The 22,056-nt window shown below is 45.0% G+C and overlaps 1 protein-coding gene across 1 annotated transcript; it reads right to left on the bottom strand.

The window, feature by feature from the left end:
- Window positions 1-1,123: 1,123 nt before the first annotated feature.
- prdm2b (PR domain containing 2, with ZNF domain b) lies at window positions 1,124-17,712 on the bottom strand. The gene is made up of 4 exons (XM_084316098.1): window positions 17,649-17,712; window positions 9,889-10,002; window positions 3,696-8,275; window positions 1,124-3,263 (listed from the first exon to the last, which is right to left on the bottom strand). The coding sequence occupies exons 2-4, from the start codon at window positions 9,905-9,907 to the stop codon at window positions 3,246-3,248; spliced, it is 4,617 nt and encodes a 1,538-aa protein (XP_084172224.1). The 5' UTR covers window positions 9,908-10,002; window positions 17,649-17,712; the 3' UTR covers window positions 1,124-3,245.
- Window positions 17,713-22,056: the final 4,344 nt, after the last annotated feature.

Genomic DNA, 22,056 nt, shown 5'->3' with positions numbered 1-22,056 from the left:
TTTATCCATTTAGTGGCGTCCATGAGCGGAAATACTCTCAATAGTCACAAATAAGTCCTTCCAGTAACTGGGAGAGGTTAGAATGTGAGGTATGAGATAACTCGCATATCAAAACTCACTGACAAGTGTGGCACTACCAAAATACACAGCTCTCACATTGAGCTGGTGATGACCATGATCCTCTACTGCTAACATGATGAGCTAGGCAGTAGAGTCACCATATCATATTATAGCAAATCTATGATATGATAAATATCATAAATGCTGCCTTCTTGTCATACTCATAGAATTAGTACCAAATTCCTTATTTATAATCTAACATAGTATATCAAAAAGCAGGGTAGCCGGACCAGCCTCACAGGTAATCTAAACACAGGTAACAGGCCTCAAGACGGGTTAAAGTGGAGGAGGCACTTTAAACCCATCTGCCAATGTTCTATATTATTAAGAGACGACACAGGAGTCTAAAACACTATATTAAATGACTGGGAGATTAAATTGTGATTATAATTAATCTGATATTCTGCATCTACACATGGTTAATAGTTTCAGATGTATTTTTTTGTCTTCCAAAATATAACTGGAAATTAATGCGATGAATGACTTCAAAGTGAATTCACTTTTATCCTCCCACTATCTGTTAAGACCTCCCATCCAGCTCAATGTCAGAGCCATGTTTCACTTTTATTCTGCAACAAATTCATCTCAAGTCTACTAGCCCTGCAGCTCAAAGGATATTTATAGACTCCACAAATAAATCAAGCTTTACCCAAATTGAAAAAGTCTTTATTGTGTCAATTACAGCAATGCTTTACATATGAGGTCAATAGGGATATTTGTCTTTGTTCATCCTCAAATACATAACGATGTTGAAAGGCAAAACATAGATGGGCATCTCACAAGGAAATATAAATTAGCTTTATATCATATTGTCCAAATTCCTTTACCAAAACATGCTACAGGCATCGTCTGAACCCCCCCCCCCCCCCCCCCGCCTCAGTTGTATTAACAGATGTGGTCCGGAGTGAGAAGTGGGTTAAGAATTGTTAAGTAATTTTCATACTGTAATACCAAATAATTTGCCAAGAAAAACACACGTTTCCCCCCCCCCCCCATTGTTTTCTGGCAGTATAAGTGATGATATTACTGTGACATGCCAAGCTGGCTCTGAAAACAACAAATAAAGCAACGTTTCAAGGCTGTTTGTATAAAAAGGAACATTGCTTCTCTGAGAAAATATTTTAAAATCTGAGAATAAGTCATCATGCTTTTTTTGGCATGATATTAAAAGTGGGTTTGTATGTTAGATTAATTTAAAGAGATACTGTATGGGGACAAAAAAATAATAATTCAGGGCACAATTGACAAATGTTATTCATTAATTCTGCTGATAATCAGTGAGGCAACCCAGTGTCTGTAACGTGCAACAGAACTGATTACATCCCATCATTAACATTTAAAGGGATAGTTTGGACTTAAGTAGTACGATATATTTGCCAGTAGCGTAGTCGATGCAAAGCTATTAACTTACTTACCGAGTCCTGTGGTTTGGAGTTCTGGCCCGGGTTCGGAGCGAGCCGGAAACCAAAAGGGTTTTAATCCACACAACATGCAGGCAAAAGGTTATCCACCTACAAAATAAAAAAACATGGTCCTCCAGCATTCTGACAGTGAAACTGCTCCAGTGCGTAGCAATACACAGTCTTTTTCCAAGAAACAAAGTGCCTTGGGCTCGTTAAAGGGAATTCTTCAGAGTTGCCTCAGTGCGTTGGTAGCTGCAGCCGCCTCTCTGAACCACAAAAGCCTGGCCCGATTTTGGGGCTTTTCACGGCAACAACATCAATGACTTGGCCAAACAGGGAGGCATATCTTTTTCTTCCATATTGCTTATATAAATGGTGTGATTGAGTTGAATATTCATGATGGCTTCTTTCCTCACTGCACACTCTTTTCACCTCAAGTGATTGCAGTATAGGAAGTGCTGGAGGACGATGATTTTGTGTTCAATCAGGTAACACTTTTGCCCACATGTTGTGGTTTTAAGACCCCATTTGATTTTGGTTTTGCTTGCAACCCGGCCAGAACTCCGACAGCAGAATGCGGCAAGTACGCTAATAGCCTTGCATCCACTGCACTACTGGCAAGTATTGCATCCAATTTAAATGTCCAATAATCCTAACTATGCCTTTAAAATCCAAACTACAGGCTTCACACTGATGCACCTAGAATTTGGCAGACGTTCATTTTTAAAGTGCTGTAAGATAATATTGGGCTACTTACGTGTCACACATCAAAAGTGACATCAAAACAATTTCTTTTGGGAGATGCAGAACCCAAAATGTCAACAAAAAGAGAAGACATTTGTGGCAGTGTTTCTCTGAGACGTGTAACTGACTTATGTTATTTTATGACAACATAATCATTCCTATCATTTTTGCAATAATCATCTGCTCATATGTTCAGATAAGCAACAAAGAAAGAAAACAAAACAAAGAGAAAACAAGTAAAAAATATACTTGAGATTCGAGACAAAAGTGTTCAGGCCACACATTCAACCATGCCCATTCACACATACATATACAGTGTTCCTGAGGACCAATTTTTTTGCAGTGAATCACTGCCATTTCATCCATTTCCCAAACAAAACAAAAATAAAAATAAGAATTGCCAATAAAGATATATTCTACAATATATTCACTACAGAAATTTAAATCAAACATACATATTAATAATTTGCAAATCAACGTCTTAACTGAAGTAGGTGCAGGACTTGACAAGGGAGACATGGAAATTGGCTTTGTCTAGTTGATACTCTACTGCACATGCATCGAGAGACTCTGGAAAACAAGGGAAACATGGGAGCGAAATAAAACAAGTTTGTGTGAACTGATACTTGATTGCCATTTGCAAAGTTATCAGCTTTCAAACATTAACGGAACCCCAATGTTACTGTTTTGGGTCAAGTAATGACACGTACTGTATTAACTCACTGTCGTTTACAGTCACTCATCTTTTCTTTGTCTTTTGCAAGGCTGGCTAAAATCCAGGCTCAGTTCAGAAGATGAATGGAAGATAGAGAGGATTTCCTCTTTCACAGCCAGCAGGGCATCTGGGATAAGCAGACTTCACTTCTCTTGAATGAATAAGCCCTGCCCAGAGGTCAACCTCAGTCCCGTCAGTCCAGAGCATCTGGTGAGAGGTGAGAATCATATTCCCAGGGTGTTGCTCCACTATTTCCATATCACTCATTTCATCTGTGTCTCCTAGAAAAAACAAGATAAAAACAGAAGTCAGGTTTGTACACTTTCATCCAAGTTGCAGTTTCATCCAAAGCAACTTACAAGCAAGAGAAGTACCTCTCTGGCAGCTAAGGGTCAGTGGTGTTGTTACACACTTGAGTGCATAGTAGTATCGACATATTAGCATAAGTAGTTTTACAAGTATAGTAGCATACTAAGCATAGTAGAAGGTACATAGTAAGAAAAACAGTAAGAAAAAAAACCTCTCTTTTTTTTAGATCGTTTGAAGGGGTGTTTTTATTTAAAAAGATTTGTTTCATTTGTTTAAAAATCCTCCAATATAACATGAAAAAATTTGGTTGAAAATAGTTATTTAATTCTACCCCAATGTTCTTTGAAAGAAACCTGATGGAATCTTCATTTTAGTTAACTAGCCGAAATGCCATGATCACCTACCAGAGACTCCTTTGGCTCTTCAGTGGGAAGTTCCTCCGTCTTCACCTCTACCGAAGCAGCCGTGCTGACCATCTGCAGGCTCCTGGTGACTGGACCACCCACCCTCTCCCTCGTCCTGAGAGAGAACCGCTCCTCCTTCTTAGGCTGCACTTGGGACTGCTGTAGTGACGATTTGGCCTCTGCCGCCTTCTTGGGTGCCACCTCCTTGCCCATACGCTGCATCCTCATGGTGGGCCGCGGTGCGGTGTCACTGGGCGCGTCGGAAGCAGACGCCGGCGAGGGAGGTAAGGACCGGGCTTGGCCTTTTTTACTCTTCTTGCCGTGGGACGCCGCGCCAGCCGGGAAGGAGGCGGGCCTCTTGGGCCGACCCACCGGAGCGGCGACTTTGCCTTTGCTTGCTGGGGGTGGTTCTGGTTCCGCTGCACTGGAGCTGCGGGCCCTGGTCTTTCCCAGGGGCTTAGGCTCCGACTCGGGCTCCGCATGCTGAGCTTCAGAGTCCGTGGCTTTCCTCCTGAGGCTCATGTTTTTATCTGCAGTCGGTTCTTTTTTCACCTCTACGCCCTTCTTGCCCTTTTTAACGACGGGCTTCATGGGACAGCTGACGGCCATATGTTTAGCGAGACTGGCGGGATAGGTGAACTCCCGGTTGCAGTGGGGGCAGACGTGAACCTCCGGCGCGACGACCTCTACCACTTCGACTTTAACAGGAGCCTGTTTTGCAGCGGTCACCGTCTTATTTCTCTGAGAGATGGCTTTCTGGACGAGCTGGTTCTTCTTCTTACTGAGGGAGCTCATCTTTGTTTTCCCAGCGGGCTCCTGGTTGAAGTTGAGTCTCTTCGGCTGCCCCATCCTGCGGAACGCATTTTGCCCGGCGCCGGCTGCCGTGGGGGACAGAGCGCCGTTCTGAGGCTTCACTATCTGCTTGAGGGGGATGGGGTTCTTTTTGGGAGTGTAGCGCTTCTTGTCACTTGCATTGGCACAAGCTAATATGTGCTTGTGCAGCTCCGGCATGTTGTCAAAGCTGTTGCCACACTTGGTGCAGCGGATGGCGGTGCTGAAGGTCTGGGGGATGTTGTGGGTGGTGAAGTTGGTTGCCGAGGCCACGGAGCCAGCGTGAGAGCGGCTGTGGTAGGGAAACGGGGGCGGTTTAAAGCTGGGGTAGTGTTGATTAATGCCAAGGCGGACATCTGGGCCTTTAGGCTTGCCTCCCTCCGAAGCCATGATCTTTATAGTGGTGTACAGCTCCTCTGTGGGGTCCTCTGATGCATCCTCTCCATGTTTGCCATTCACGGCAGGCTCCTTTTTCACAACATCAGAGATGCCGCATGGAGCGGCTTCGTCCGAGAGCTCCGGCGCCGGTGTCGGGGGCCTGCTTTCCTCTTTGGCTCTGGAGGGATCGGTGTAGTTCTGTGGCCTCAGCTTACCGCTCTCCACTGTAGTGTGTGTGCACGCCTGGTTCGGATGCAGATCCTTCTGGTGCTGTTGGAGGTTACAGAGAAAGGCGAACTCCTTGGAGCAAGCGGAACACACAGAGATCCTGCCCACGCCGTGCAGCGACGTCCTGTGAGCCAGCAGGGCCGGGCTGTCCCCAAACAGCTGCACGCAGAACTCACACTTAAAGGGCCACGCCACCGCATGCTCCAGGATGTGCCCGCTGAGCTCTTTGATGGAGTGGAAAGGCTCTTCACAGACATTACACACAAAGGTCTTGCAGAATGTCTCAGAGTCCTCTCCCTCCCCTTCGGAGGGGGTTTCAACGGCGGCGGGCGGGGGCGAGTCTGCGGCACCGCTGGGCGCAGGGTTAAAATCGGACAGGTCCTCGTCTGTGTGGTGAACGGGTTCCTCCTTGATCACTCTGTGCGTGTGGGCTGGCGAGACGGGCGGAGGGGACGGCTCGCGCGGGATGGGAGATGTTGACGGCGCAGACGGGGATTCCAGGGGGGATGATAGAGCAGGAGGGTCAAAGTGCGGGGACTTCTCGTCCGTTATGGAATCTAGGCCTGGACTCAATTTGCCATTCGGCAGACTACCGCTACTGGTCACGGTCGGAGGACCATGGGGCTCCGTCGTGGGCAGATCCGCTGAAGCAGGCTTAGAGGGGCTTGGAGAGGTGGAACCAGTTAGAGGGGTATGAACGGGCGTGTGAGGGGCAGAGTACAGTGGCTCGGGGACGGGGTTCTCCTCTCCATCATCCCCACTTTCCTCCTCTAACGACGTCTCCTCCGCGTCCGACGGGGGCTCGTCCTCGATCACTCTGGGGGACATTTTGGGAGACAGTACGGGGAGGGGTCGTGTGGCGGAGCAGTCCGAGAGCTGAGAGAGGGGGGAGCTGGGCACGCCCGGGGGAGAGGGCATGGTGGGCAACACCGGGGGAGGCGGCGTCGGGGACGTCAGGCTGGAGGCGCCGGGGGAGGAGGGGTTCAGAGTGACAGGGGTGAGGGATGGCGGAGAGGGGTGGGCGGACTGCGGCGCCGTGTTGGGAGAGAGGGGCTGGAAACAGGCAAGGCCTCCCAGGGCGGGGGAGCAGTCCTCGAGTGCGGGGCTCAGACCAGCGTACTCGTTCAGCAACACCTTCTCCAGCATACTGGTGTTGGGCTTCCTCTTCTTGGCCAGGGGCTGCTGCGGCGCAGGGCTTCCCTTCGGTTCCGGCTCCGACACCGTGGTCTTCATGCTCAGATCCAGCGCGCCATCTCCCAGCGCCTTGTGGAAGCTTTCACTCCTCCTGCCGACGGAGCTGGACAGGTCCAAGGGCTGCTGATTGCAGGAGTTCCCCCCGCTGCTGCTAGAGGCCGCCCAGCTGTGCGCGTCCTTTCCAGAAGGGCTCACGGTGTCCCCGTCGTCCTTGCTGAGCCGGCTTCCGGCGGGAGACATACTGCGGCTTTCCAGCTTTGGCACCCTGAGGGTATACGAGCTCCCCACCTCCGTTTTGCAGCTCTCGCCTTTCTGCTGTGGGCTGAGCTGCGGCGACGAGGGAGGGGAACCCGTCCTCCTCTTGAACCGGCCCGACGCTCCTGGCAGAGATGTGACCGACAGGGTGGAGGCCAGTCTATGGCTTTCTGCTATCAGGGTGACGGTAGACTTCTGACTGTCCTGCGTCTGCAGGAGCTGCTTGAGTTTAGGGGAGAGATAAACGGTCTTCTCCCTTTGAAATGCTAACGAGTCGGTGGACTGAGAAAAGAGTCCTCCCACCAACAAGTTGGATGAGGATGAAGTGGAGGAGGAGGAGGAAGAGGAAGAGGTAGTGGAAGAACCCGTTTCTGTCTCCATTTTAAGACTAGGAATGAGTGGGGGAGTAGAGGTTCTTCTCTTCGACGTGGGCTGGCCCAGGTTGGTGACCTGCTTCACAGCATTGGTTTTGCCCTCCACCTTGAGCGCCTGACTGATCTGGCTGGGGCTGATTATCACCGCATCGAGGCCGAACAGCGCCGCCGACCTGGAGTCCACCTCGATCACCTCGCAGCTGCTGACCGCACTAGTGGACAGAATCTTGCCGTCGATGTAGAAGCTGAGATTCTCCGATATGTTTTTGGATATGTCGACCACGTAGTCCTCCCTGTCGCCCTCGTCCTCCGTGTCGGCGCTGGGCACGTAGATGGGCGGCGGGCTGGCGCTGGGGGACTCGTCGGGCAGCTGCTGCTGCGGTTGTTGCTGTTGCTGCTGCTGAGCAGAGCTCTCCTGCAGCAACATGCCTTTCCGGCGAACTCCCTTCGGCAGCAAGTGGCGTTCGTGGATTCTGCGCTGGTGCCTGCGCATGTTCGTGTGAGTGCCGAACGCCTTGTTACAGTACTTGCAAGGATGGAGCTCCTTCGACTCTCCGTTCTCGTCGACTATAAAAGGCCGGTCGACGTACGACCCGGGCTCCTTCTTCACTGCCTCGGAATTCAGCAGAGGCCCCCCGGGAAACTGGGACCCCACGGCCGCTATGTAGTGACCGGTTGGGGTGGTGCAGTCCGGACTCGAACCGCCGGTCTGCACCATGGGGCTGAATATAGTAGCGGTGCCGCCCAGGGAGCCGGGCCTTTTCTTGGGCCCATTCTCGTGCCTCCTCTCGTGCCGCCGGCGGCCCACCTGGGACCCGAAGGACTTGCCACAGTAGCGGCACTTGAAGGTGTGAGTCTGCTGGTTGGCCGTGGCATGAATGTGTATGTGACGCTCCAGGCCCTGTTTGGTGGAGAAGTGGCGCTCACAGTGCTGACAGGGATACAGCTCTCCGTGGGGATCTCCGTCCAGCTCGCCGTCCGGGTCCAGATCAGGCTCGGCCTCCGGCCCCGGGAGGGAGGCGGCCTCGGCCGGCGTGTCCCCCGGGCCCTCTCCACGGCTCAGCGACAGGCCGGGCTGCTCCTTTCTTTCCGTCGACGCGGCCACGGGTGACTCCTGAGCGGTTTGCGTTGGTGGCAGTGGCTGGGGTTCACCTGGATGATCCTCCTCCTCCTCCTCTTCTTCCTCCTCTTCTCCTCCGTCCATCACTACCACTGACATGGCCTGCATATCTGTGCGGTCAGTACTTCCCGTGAGTGAGAGTTGCTGGTCAGCCTGGGAGCGCCCTGGAGATGATAGTCTCTCATCCTCCTCATTAGGACCTGATGACAATCAACAGGGGGTTACACTCTCAAAAATATTTCAGGAATAACAACATTGAAATGTAATAAACATATACCTAAGAGATGTAAAATAAAAGAAGCTGATGAGCAGTTAATGCTGCATTCGTTTATGGTCAGAGGTGGGAAGTTGGAAGTGAGAAACGCGTTGTCTCCGACCTACATGCGTTCAAGCTACCAAGTGAGAAAAACATGGATGCTCATGCAAAACATTTTTGGCAATTTTTTCTTACAATTTCTCTACAACTCACAAAGACAGTTTACAACATATAGCTAATATACTTACAAATAGGGCTGCAACGATTAGTCGACATAATCGACGAAGTCGATTATAAAAAATCGTAGACGAGAAATTGTTGCGTCGATTAGTCATTTATAAAAAAAAAAAAAAAAAAACTACCTATCTTTGTGAGAGTGGCTTCTCAGGGTTCCAGACAACATCATAACATGATGATCCCATAGCAAACTTTGGACATTGAAAACATTGTTCCCCTGCAGGAGATGATGATCAGACTAGACACACAATACATTACACACGTACTCCTCTCACTCACACACAGCGATCAGAGTAAGACACACACATACACACTCCTTTCACTCACACACAGCGATCAGAGTAAGACACACACACATACACACTCCTCTCACTCACACACAGCGATCAGAGTAAGACACACACATTCACACTCCTCTCTCTCACACACAGCGATCAGAGTAAGACACACACACATTCACACTCCTCTCACTCACACACAGCGATCAGAGTAAGACACACACATACACAAATTACACAGTACACACCTCTCTCACTCACACAGCGATCAGAGTAAGACACATACACAAATTACACAGTACACACACTCCTCTCACTCACACAGCGATCAGAGTAAGACACACACACACACGGACTCCTCTCACACACAGCAAACAAAAGTTATTTAAAGTACACTTCCACTTTAATTTGTATTATTTAATTTATTTATCTTGTTATGAGTGATTGCTGTATTGTTCTTCAAATACATTTTCATTTAAAGTGGCTTAAAGATCCAAATTCAAATGTTTCATGAGTCATTATTTTAATTTGCTATGGGATCATCATGTTATGATGTTGTTGTTTGGTCCTGACAAGAGTCTCAAAGTCTGGGGTGATGGTAGACAAGCAACTCTGAGGTCATGCTCAATGTCCAATCTGTTCCTCTGCTCTGTCTTCAGCTGGACCAGAGCTGAGAAGCCACTTTCACAAAGATAGGTAATTATATAAAAAAAAAAAAAAAAAAAGTTTGTTGTTGTTTACATTGGTTTTCGATTAGTCGACTAATCGAAAAAATAATCGGCAGATTAGTCGACTACCAAATTAGTCATTAGTTGCAGCCCTAGTTACAAATGTAGTCCTATAACAGCTAATAACAACATTAGCGTTTATACGATGTGGGTGGCCATGGTGAAATTACGTCACATGACGCCGAGGCTTGAACTGGGGGTTGAGAAATCATACCAGAGTTTGCGACTAGGAAGCTGTTTTATTCGAATCTTCCTAACCTCTGGGTTGTAATCAAATGCAGCATAAATGCCTAATATACAAGATAATAACCCACCTTCTTCCCCATCCCACATATCTGTGATGATAGGTTTGGTTCCGCTTCCTTGTCAGAGCCCACGGAATCCACCCAAACCAGCCTGGCTGGCTCTCTCCAACAGCGTCCTCCTGGCTGAGGGAGGAAACGCACACATCGGTTTAACAGGCATGATCTAAAACAAACACATAGGTCTAAAAGTATGCAAATAGAGAAATGAGGTAACATAAGACAAGCCTAATGTACAGATCAGTGTGCTACTGCTAACTATTAGCCTTTCTGTTTCTCTGACTATTGGTAGCAGCCCATATATTTCACAGATAATATTTCACTCATAATAATTGTCACATTTACACAAAAAGCCAAGAATATAAAGAATATCAGGATTAATTCCTATTCATTGGTGTGCAGCGCTGTCGACGACACAAACTTCCCCCACAGAGAACAATAAACATATCTAAAATTATCTCATCTAAATATATACATACTGTACAAATGTGCTTAGAATTATTTTGGGGTCTACTACTCTAGACAGTGCTATGATGATGATGATGAGGCTACACAAATAAACACATTTAGTGGTCAAAATAGCCTTCATTGTAGCTCTTCGTCACAATTGCTCCCTAAAAGACACATCTGTTATTTACCATATAAATGTGGAGTATATTCACTCTTGAAGAGTTCAGTTTGATGTGTGGATGTTAAGGATGCTTTTTGTAAATCAGAATATTGGTTTGTTCCGCTCTAGTGTTTACAAACATTACTAATGTAAACTAGATAAACATTTTGCAGCCAAGAAATACAGCAAATAAATAGCCTACAATAAAATAAAATAAACACATGCTTGCCTGTTGTCTAGCATTAGCCCTACTAGTATCAACAGCTCTGTCAAGCAAGTTTGTTTTGAGGTGGGGGCTGCCATGTGTTTACATTTGGATTACGGATCAAGCCTTTCTGAGACAGATTTGAGGAATACTTATCAATGAGATCAGATCATACAAGCATATACCATTGAAAAACGTATGCATCAAATTAAACTCAAGTCATGTGGTCTGAAATGGGCTGCTTGATTTTTACTATTATGAAATCCAGTAACAGTAGCTTTGATTGTTCTCATATTACATAGGCTATTCATTACAGCACAACACCACGTCACTTATCAGATTGCTGGGCAAGTTCCATACAATTTCTTTAAAGAATTGCGGTTAAGTGGAAGACAAGCGCAACTCATATTTTTGCTCTGAAATTCTAACGGAAATCTATTAAGTAAGTTACCTAGTAGTACAGGCTATAGGCAGAAACACCTTTTGATGTATAAACATGATCATACGTGTGCATACCTCAATACTAAATAAAAGGAATCCGTGGAAATAGGCCATGACATTTTGGCATGTCTTTGTCAATAAACAGTGGCTCCCCTTAGCAGGAGACCATTTTGACTTTTGAGCCTGGCCTGTCTCAAGAGGCCTCGCGTCGCACCAATCATCACTCCAGTTAGTACTGTGACAACCCTGGTGACAACAAGGTCATCTGGCCTGGCCCACAAAGCCTAGTTCTTACCACAGAAAAACCACATGCTGCAGCTCAGGCCCCGTTTAGACGGAAACGCTAGCAGGTGAATCCGCAAAAATATTTTTGCGGGTGTGCCTTTCGTTTATACGGAAACGGCGTTTTTACGGGGTGAAACCGCAAAAAAGTGAGACTACCTTCCAGGGTGGAATTCCTAGAAACGCAAAAGCTTTGCAATCTCGTCTAAACTATCAAAACGTATAAATCTGTTAAAACGATGACGAAAGGGTTGTCACGGCTGTGGTCGCGCGTACTGCTTACGTCACAGGTAGCAGGTATGCGCCAGTAGCCGAGACGTAAACAAAGCAAGTATGTCTGACTTATATCAACGGAGATCACCTGAAGGCTACATTGGCAGTACTTTTAAATACACAAGAATCTGTCCCACGGCGTGAGTGGAGCCACTGTCTGTGAGTGACTCTGCTTTGGTGCAATCACATTCCCCATCCACAGTCTGCGAATCAGAGGCAGAGTAGGGCGGGTCTTCACAGCACATCATGTGACATATGCGCCAATCGTGTGACAGCGGGTCTCCGTCGTTACAGCGTCGTCTGCACGGAGAATTCCACTCCAAAACGCTCGTCTAAACGTAAAATTAAAAGTGAAACCGCAAGATGACTTTTGCGGTTTCTGTTCACAAAACGCTCGTCTAAACGGGGCCTCAGTCACCTGATGATTGTAGTCAAAGACATTCTTCTAAATCTACAACAACACCACCACAATCTAGTTGTTTCATTAAACTAGTATTTTTTTTTTTTTTTTTTTTTTAACTATATTTATTGGGTTTTAGTTTGCAAATTACAACATGTATATCAGCAGAGCAGTATTCAGCAAACATTTTCACCCCGTTCTCCCTCCCCTAACCCCACACAAAATAATAATTAACTTCAAAAACAGGTTCACATAGGAAGGATACAGATTTAAATAAAAAATAAACATAAATAAATAATAATACAACCAAAATGTTTTACACATTAAGTAAATGGTGTTTCTTGTCGTTTTTACACAATAATAAGAGTTGTCCCACAGTACTCCCCCTAATCCCGTTCTTGTTGAAGCAAGTTCCCAACATTCGTATTATGCTTTAAAGGGGAACTCCACTATTTTGGGAAATTAGCTTATTTAACATCTTCCCTGGAGTTAGACAAGAAGATACATACCTTTTTTGTCTCCGTGCGTGCATTTTAGCTTTGGGAATAGACGCTCCGTTAGCATAGCTTAGCTTCATCACTGGAAGTGAGGCAGGACAGTAGCCTTACAGTGTATTGCAAGGTCTGACATTGACCAAATTTGATATGCATGACCTTGGTGGGCTCTAGGTCAACTCCTGAAAAGGGGGTCAATGTCAGACCTTGCAATCAAAAGTTAGGGGGCGCACTGAAATTATGGCAAGGGTTATTAGCCCCCTAACTTTTGATTGCAAAGTCTGACATTGACCCCCTTTGCAGGAGTTGACCTAGAGCCCACCAAGGTCATGCATATCAAGTTTGGTCAATGTCAGACCTTGCAATACACTGTAAGGCACTGTAAGGCTACTGTCCTGCCTCACTTCCAGTGATGAAGCTAAGCTATGCTAACGGAGCGTCTATTCCCAAAGCTAAAATGCACGCACAGAGACAAAAAAGGTATGTATCTTCTTGTCTAACTCCAGGGAAGATGTTAAATAAGCTAATTTCCCAAAATAGTGGAGTTATCCTTTAAGAAGTACACAAATGGTCCCCAGGCATCATCAAAAATGTTTTGTTTACGTCTAACAATATACACCATCTTCTCCATTGACATATTTGAAGCCATTTCTTTAATCCACATACCAATTCTTGGTCCATCAACATTTTTCCAATTAAGAGCTATTACACGTTTTGCTTGTAATATGCACATATCTATAAATCTAAACTCTTTGCGTTGTAGATGTGGGGTGGTAGGATATAAACCAAGAATAAAAAGCTTGGGATTCAATGGCAATTTCTTTGATAAGATAAACTAGTATTATTACATTTGAATAAGGGTATAAATAGTCTAAACCTATACTGCCTCATTCAATGTTTATAATAGTGATCTCTCCATTTGTAAGCATCTCCAGATGTTGACAGTTTTGTTTATCAATGTGATCATTTAAAGGATAACTCCAACATTTTGGGAAATTTGCTTATTTAACATCTTCCCTGGAGTTAGACAAGAAGATACATACCTTTTTTGTCTCTGTGCATGCATTAGGCTTAGGGAACAGACGCTCCGTTAGCATAGCTTAGCTTCATCACTGGAAGTGAGGCAGGACAGTACCCTGACGTTCCCTACAGGTTTGTTGATATTCTCATTCCTTCAAAGGATCTGAACCGATTGAAGTTTATGGATACCATGACTTAAAATCCTCTTACCTTGACGATTAAAAGCCTCCCCAATTTAGAAAACAGTAATCCAATGGCTGGTATTGATAATATACTACTAACTACTGGACGCTCGGAGCTAACCGGAGCTAACGCAGAACAGGATCAGGGCTGTACAGTGCGACGAGATGGTCGCGAATTGCCCCTTTAATTGGCCGTTGCGATTGGTAAATATTATCTGGGGGGGGGCTTGTGAGCAGTGCTTTCTTTTTTTTTTTTTTTTTTACTTTGACCAGTCAGCTGGTTCTTTTAGCGTTTATCGCTTTTTCTGGTCAAGCATGACCGACAGAAACAGGTTGCATGGGGTATAGATCGGGGGAAAGACTGAGAAAATACGGCGAGTCCGGGAGTCGAACTCGTGTACCCCAGATCCGTGACGCGCACGGTTGTCCCCGACGCCGAAATAGCGTCCGAGGTACGCGGTGAGCTACTGGAGCTCCCCCGAGCAGTGCTTTCAAGCCTTGCATTCGCATTTCACTCCTAAATTATCCAAGGCGTGTGATGACGCCACTCACGCGAGCTGAGCAGTGAGCACTCAGCAGGTATGATCAGCGGGAACAATCGACTGAGCACTCACTCTGATAGACTGGCTGACTGTCTGATTTAGCTATGAAGAAAAGTAAAGTTAGTATTGCTTCATATTTTCGACGCGTTCGACCTCCTATAGTGAGCCGAACTGAACTCAGACACACGGAGAGAGCTGCGGCGTCTGCTCCTCCTCCCTCCCGCACCCGTGGCTGTTGTAAACACTAGTCTCTAGTGGGACACTGGGACCTCGGTGAGCCTGCCAGCCGGCTAGCTACTGATATCAACAAATCCTCCAGCAAGTCTAGTAGTGCATGATAGCTCGCGTTAGCTTACTGTTCAAAACGAAACGTCCCATTAAACTAAATAGTTCAGATAGCTCCTGATATCAATGTCTTAAAAGTTATAACACTGAGTCGATGCGTATTCGAGCTGAGGGCACGCTGAATATAGTCAATAGGGTCCAGCTGCAGCGCCGGAGAATCCTGGCCGTAGCTGGAGGCTACAGTATAGGGTCCAGCTGCAGCTCCGGAGAATCCTGGCCGTAGCTGGAGGCTACTCGAGTACACATAGACAGTGGAGCTGGTTGCATATAGCGAGCATTTTGACTTGTTGCGTGGTGGCGATGTCTCGCAGATAATACAACTACAAGTATGATTATATAATATATATATTTTATTAAAAAAAATATAAAATATTTTTTTTCTTTTTTTTTTAAATAAAAAACAATCGGTATAAATAATGGTAAAATTGTTATTTAAAAATGTGCCCCTAAAAAATATTTTTTGCCCCTAAATTTCTCATTTAGGGGCAAGTGTGCCCCTAGTGAAAAAGCTTAGCGTACAGCCCTGAGGATGTGTAAAGCAAATATAATGACTTCCTTTCTGGGGTTTTCAAAATAAAAGTGCGACGTTTATAGCAGCGGAAAACGTTTATTTTGTACATTATCTAACGTTAACACAAACCTAAACTAACGTTACAACTAACCTAAAGTTAGTTTAGGTTCGTGTTAACGTTAGATAATGTACAAAATAAACGTTTTCCGCTGCTATAGACGTCGCTCTTTTATTTTGAAACCCCCCAGAAAGGAAGTCATTGCTCTCGTTATCTGCTTGAGTGTCCGGTTAGCTCCGTTAGCGTGCAGTAGTTAGTAGTATATCAATACCAGCCATTGGATTACTGTTTTCTAAATTGGAGAGGCTTTAAATCGTCAAGGTAAGAGGATTTTAAGTCATGGTATCCATAAACTTCAATCTGTTCAGATCCTTTGAAGGAATGAGAATATCAACAAACCTGTAGGGAACGTCAGGGTACTGTCCTGCCACACTTCCAGTGATGAAGCTAAACTATGCTAACGGAGCGGCTGTTCCCTAAGCCTAATGCATGCACAGAGACAAAAAAGGTATGTATCTTCTTGTCTAACTCCAGGGAAGATGTTAAATAAGCTAATTTCGCAAAATGTTGGAGTTATCCTTTAAATGATGGACGCAACTGAATAAAAGCCAGTGGGCTAAATTCACCTACAGGTGCAGTTAAGTATACAGCAGTCAAAACCCACTGCATTGCAGTATAAGCTGCTGATGACTGCATGTTAACATCCCCTGTAAGATTACAGAAAAATAACTTGTAGGCTATGTCTTAATAGTCGTGCGCTTCATACACCTTCAAAAAACTTTGATTTAAAACATAGCTACAAGCTAATAATAGCAGGGGCTAGGCTTTATAATGATGAAAACAATTACACATCTTAAATATACAAAATTGTGTTGGCCAAGAACTTAGGGTCAAACGTTGACCTCTTACAAACACCTTTTGTTCATTAAAAAGCTGTCAGAGTGTGATTAAATATTCTTTATTTGGTCTCATTAAATACAATTGAATTAGGCCTACATCGGAGGTGAGATGGTGAGTCCTATCTAGCTTATTACTTGGCATATTTTAAAGAAATGTTAAAAGGCAGCTATTATTTACTTGTGACTTTTCGAATAGAAAATGTTTCAACTTTAACCCACAACCTGCTGGCCCTTGCTCCTTCATGGCTAAGCAAAGGACTTGGTCTATATTCCAGAACAACTTGGGGGAGTTAGTAAATAATTCAGTATAAACACAAGGCCTTAGATCTCACGAAAACAAACACGACCCGATGAGATCAGATACTATGAACTAATTCGCCTATTTGATCAATTAGTCCCCCTTCCTTCCATTGAATGCTGAATGAATCATTGGCATTTGGAAAACTGTGCTCTACTGCAGGCTACCTAGTGTCATCAAGGGCCTTGTCCTGCTGAACTAGCACTCACTTGTAACAAGTTCTCCCATAATAACTCCCTGAATGTCAAGGAAGACATTAATACAATGCAGTTAGTGTTGTCCATGTCTGTCATTGGACACCTTTTAAAACCACCAAACAAGTGCTGCTAACGTTAACGCACCAAGACACCCGTCAGATTAAGTCCACGGTGATAATAAACAAATGTCTTCACGCTGTATTCATATTGTATTATTAAGAATTGACCCAGAGAGCTGCAGACAGCTTGCCCTGGTTCAGTACAGCGGGATGTCGGTCACGTCCCACTCCGTGCGCTTGACCTGCCTTTAGACCCGACGAGTTAGCCTGTTAGCTTGCATGCTAGCTTTCCATATAATCGTTTCACACAACTATTCCAGCTAGATGCTTCTTAACAAGAGCACGGCACGTCGAGCACGACCGAAAATAGACTCGAAGACATCCTGGGGACACCGAATTTGTATAAAATACCTGCACACGTAGAGCAAACCTGCAAATGCAGACTGTGTAGCTGTGCTAAGCTAGGTAGGTAGGTAGGTAGGCCTCCATCACACCACAGGAGGCTACAGGAGGATGGATGGCTCTCACGCTGTTGCAACTAACTCTGGAAAGGTCACATCCTCGGGAAACGTCACGACTCAATTTGAACGTGAAAGGTGATTAAAAAAAAGTTGGTCAGATACTCGTCCGATCGCCCAACGTGCCGTTTCACCGGGAGCGACGACTACTCGTGCATTATTTAGGGTGGAAATGTAGTCGAGAACAGCGAGTTTCGTGGTGTCGGACTTGAAAGTAGATCATAGCTACAGCTCCACACTCACATCGCGAACGACTGTGTGGCTAACGACTGTTAGCTCTTGTAGCTAAACTAGCCCCGTGATAACAACTTCGACTGGGGCTGCAAAGAAATCAGCGTGACTGCGATTCGCCCGTGTCCCGTGTTGTGCTGCGTTTATAGTTATCAACGGATACGTTAGAAATGTCAAAGTGGGGAAAAAAGGGAGGCCTCTCCTCACCTCGTTTTGCCCCGCTGGGTGGAGTTGTGTCGCTCGGGCTGCTGCTGCCTCTTTCTTCCTCCAGTGCAGCTGTTATCTCAGGGCTGTCTTCCCCACTGTACCACACCAGCGGCCCGCCCCCTGAGCCCATAGGCTGCGACGATGAGAGATGAGAACGGCCACCAATCAGAGACAGGCTTGCTAAAAAGACAAGGAAAATATTTGGGCCACTGTGCACCTAACCTCGTTCCCAGCTTTATCTGCACCTAATCTGTCAAATCCAAGGGGGATGGAATTTGACATTGTGTTGCTAGACTAGCCTACATTATTCTGCATATATAGGCACATTTTAGGGACAGAGGGAGCCCCAACTGAAATCACTTTGAGAAGTCCTAGGAATACATTTAACATTACATTAAGTTCATACAGTTTTCAGACCTGCTTTCTGAGTGCCTCCACCTCCACCCCCACCCAATCCAAAACAAGAGCCTATTCTTTCATTTAGCTCTATCGGCAGGCTGGGTGTGGGACCTAACTACTTTGGGAGCATGTCTATGTTCCCCGGGTTCTATGTTCCCCGGTCGAGATAAAAAGGGTTCTATGTTCCCCGCTCCTGAACAAAAAAAGGGTCCCATGTTCCCCGGGTCCTATGTTCCCCGGTAGCGATAAAGGCTCACCAAATGCTGAAGTAAGGTCCTATGTTCCCCGGGTCCTATGTTCCCCGGTAGCGATAAAGGCTTGCCACCCCAGCTAATAGATAATTCATCTGTATCGCAATGGAGTCACGGATATGGTCGGGGCAGGTAGCATTATGTCGGGAAAAATCAAATGAAATAAACAAATGTGAATTAAAGAATTTAAAACAAAGTTTAGCATATTAATGTAAGGTTATAAAAATAAACATATAAACATTCATATAATACAATAACCGAAATATATAGGTTTGGCTCCTCTACACCGGCCCCTAATTGTACTAACAACTAAAAAACAAGGAGCTAAACCAAACACTATTTTAACTGATAAGTGTCTCTGCTGCTGGATAACCAATACCTGGTGCCAGAGGTCACTAGTACATGGCACACCATAGGAGGACGGTCTTTACCACTGCCTCATGCAGCTTCTTGGAGAAGACAGACCTTAGTGATAGGTCCATCTAAAGTGGTCGTCTTCGTCTTGACGTAGAACAGGATCTATTACCTACCCTCAATACTTTATAGTAAATTACTTGGTTGAAGGTTGTTGGTTGTTGTTGAATGGAGCATGTCCAGTTCACATATTGTACTAGTTCCCCTTCATGGGGTCTGTGGCATCAACACACACCCAGCCCCTTTCTAGGAAATACACCTGTAGAATACATTATAAAGAACCACATTAAACAGGAAATGTCACCCATTTAAAGAGTTAAAATGTTATCCATGTGTCCATGACAGTTCAGTCAATATTTGTGAACATGTACCACTCCCCTAAAGCTAGAAATCATATAAAACTCACATTTGGAATATTACATAATACCATAACCATTTTATGTAGTCATACATTTTTTTTGTTTTGTTTATATTCTAGTCTCAAATGTATATTCTAGGTTGTATATTGAGGTCACAGATATATATATTTTTTAATCACATTTAAAAATTCTCTTTTTCTTTTACATGAAACATAAAACATAACACAAACAATATAATAATAATAATAATAATAAACAGGACTTCACAGGACAATAATAATAATAACAATAACAATAGAAATGACAATAGAAGTAACAAAAATAATAAATACAGAACATAAAAGTTCAATGCTGGCCTGTCCAACCCCAATCACACGTGCAGTAGAGATTTCCATATAAATGACATCCAGCAGTGTCGGAGACCAATTAATCATTGTGAGTTTCTCAGGTTGTTTCCACCTCATGGCTATGAGCTTCTTGGCTACAGTATCGCCTGCCAGAATGATTATTTTTTGTTGTATGGATGCTGGTAGCAGCGATATATCATTTAGGAGTAGTATTGCTGCTGTCAGTGGGATTGTCAAGTTCCATATGTTTGAAAGTTTAGTTGTTAAGGATTTCCAAAAACAAGCTACTGGTGGGCAATCCCAAAACATGTGCATATAAGTGCCAGTGGCCCCCAGAGCGCACAGAGTGCACCGAGAGTTGGCCACTAGTCCCATAGCATATCTTCCTAGGTGTGAGATACGTCCTATGAATATAATTCAAATGTATTTGCTGGTGATTAGGGTTGCGGGAGGCTAATGTAACATTAGTCCAAATCTCATCCCAGTCAAACTCCGGGTCCAATTCTGGAATGTCCCCTCGCCAGACCATATCCAATGATACGTTTTTATATGTGGATTGGTTTAATATAGTGTATACAAATCTGAGACAAACCCTCTTGAGGTTGTTCCTGATAAGCTTAATAAAAGGGTGTGGGTGTAGTGCTTGACCCCACGGTACCCCATGCGCCCTGAGGCCGACCTTAGTTGTAAGTAGAGGAAGAAGTCAAGTCAAGTCAAGAGTTTTAATTGTCACGGCATACAAGTATACAATGAAATGCGGGTGGTCTTGCCCGCGACGATGTGCAATACAGTGGTACAACATATAATAGAATCCAATAAAAATACAGTGGTACAACATATAATAGAATCCAATAAAAAAAAAACATTGTGCAATAAACAGGTAACAGGTAACATGGTGTGACATCTCGGTATCTGTACATAGTATTTACAGAGCATATAGGACATGCTAGGTAGCTTTAGTAGTGCAATACACTGTTCCTGTTGTTATACTAATTTAAAGTGGCCTTTCCTCTTGGCCATAAGTGTGCGTGTGTGCGGCATGAGTGTGTGCCCGCACTGCCCGCTCGTGTTAAAGTGTTAAAGTGGCTGCTAGTGTGTGAGCGTGCACAGCGTGCGTGTCGTGTGTGTGCTCGTGTGTGCTTGTGTGTGGATAGTTCAGTTTCTGTGGCACTCAATGTTCATTGTTCAAGGCTCTGATGGCCTGGGGGAAGAAGCTGAGCCTAAGCCTCTCCGTCCTAGTAGCTGGGGTTCGCAGGCGTCTGCCTGACCTCAGCAGCTGGAACAGGCTGTTATTGGGGTGGTGGGGGTCTTTCATTATTCTGCAGGCTCTGGATTTGCACCTCTTGTTGTATAGAACCTGCAGGGGAGGTAGCGCAATACCCGTGGTACGCTCGGCTGAGCGCACCACTCTCTGTAGGGCCTTCTTGTCCTGTGCCGTGCTGTTTCCATACCAGGCAGTGATGTTTCCGGTCAAGATGCTCTCTACAGCTCCTTAGTAGAAGGACACGCCGGGGCGATCGTAAAATTCTCTTAGGTCCTGAAACGCGGAAAAGGCCGGTTTTATCATATATATCTCCCAGAGTATGAACTCCCCTCCTCTCTAAAATGTGAATCCCTACCCACCTTCAAAACCGCTCTCAAAGAGCACCTACGGGAGGCTGAAATTCAAAACTGGCCGCCATAAATGTCCAAAAGCCCCCTCCCACCCACCCACCCCCTCCTAATGTACAGTTTCCTCCCCCTCGTATGTATATATTATCTGCTAGGATCTGTTTAACAGTACTGTATATTTGCATATCTTGTATGTCACAAATGTAACAGTACTGTATACCTGTCTGTCATGTATTGTCATAAATGTCATGATATATATCTGTATAGCCCCCGTAAATGTCCAAACCCACCCACCCACCCCCTCCTAATGTACAGTTTCCTCCCCCTCGTATGTATATATTTTCTGTTAGGATCTCTGTTTAACAGTACTGTATATTTGCATATCTTGTATGTCACAAATGTAACAGTACTGTATACATGTATGTCAGAAATGTCATGATATATATCTGTGCATATGTCATTAATGTCATTATGAATTGAAAATGGGGGACCCTGATGTAAACAAGACGAAAGTCTTTCTCTGGTCTGCATCCCCTCAACAATTGTGTGTATTGAGCCGTACTGTATTGTACCCATTCTGCAATCTGTTAATAAAGTTTTCAATCAATCAAAAACCAGAAGTACAGTTTAAAATCTGGGATTGCCAAGCCCCCATCCTGTTTTCTACGTTGAGTGGTGGTTCTTTTGACTCTTGGGCGTTTGTTATTCCAAATACATTTAGATATCATAGTTTGTATCTTGCGCCAGTGGTCTATTGGAGGAGGTAAGGGGAGCATTGAGCTAACAAAATGTATCCTGGGCAGTACGTTCATTTTGACTATGGTTGCACCGGCCTGCAATGAGTTAGGAAGGCTCGACCATCTATTTAGATCTTGGTGTATTTTATTATATGTGCCTGTGAAGTTATATTTAGTTGTCTCATTTAGTGTGGGGAAAATCTCTATGCCTAAGTATTTAAAGTGTTCAACTATGGGGATTGAGGTCACAGATTTAAGGGTTCTCTGATTTCTAGCTTTAGGAAAGAGTG

This window comes from Notolepis coatsorum (assembly GCF_963971535.1).
Source record: "Notolepis coatsorum genome assembly, chromosome: 6".
NCBI classification, from domain to species: Eukaryota; Metazoa; Chordata; class Actinopteri; order Aulopiformes; family Paralepididae; genus Notolepis; species Notolepis coatsorum.
This window is presented reverse-complemented; position numbering and strand designations above follow the sequence as displayed.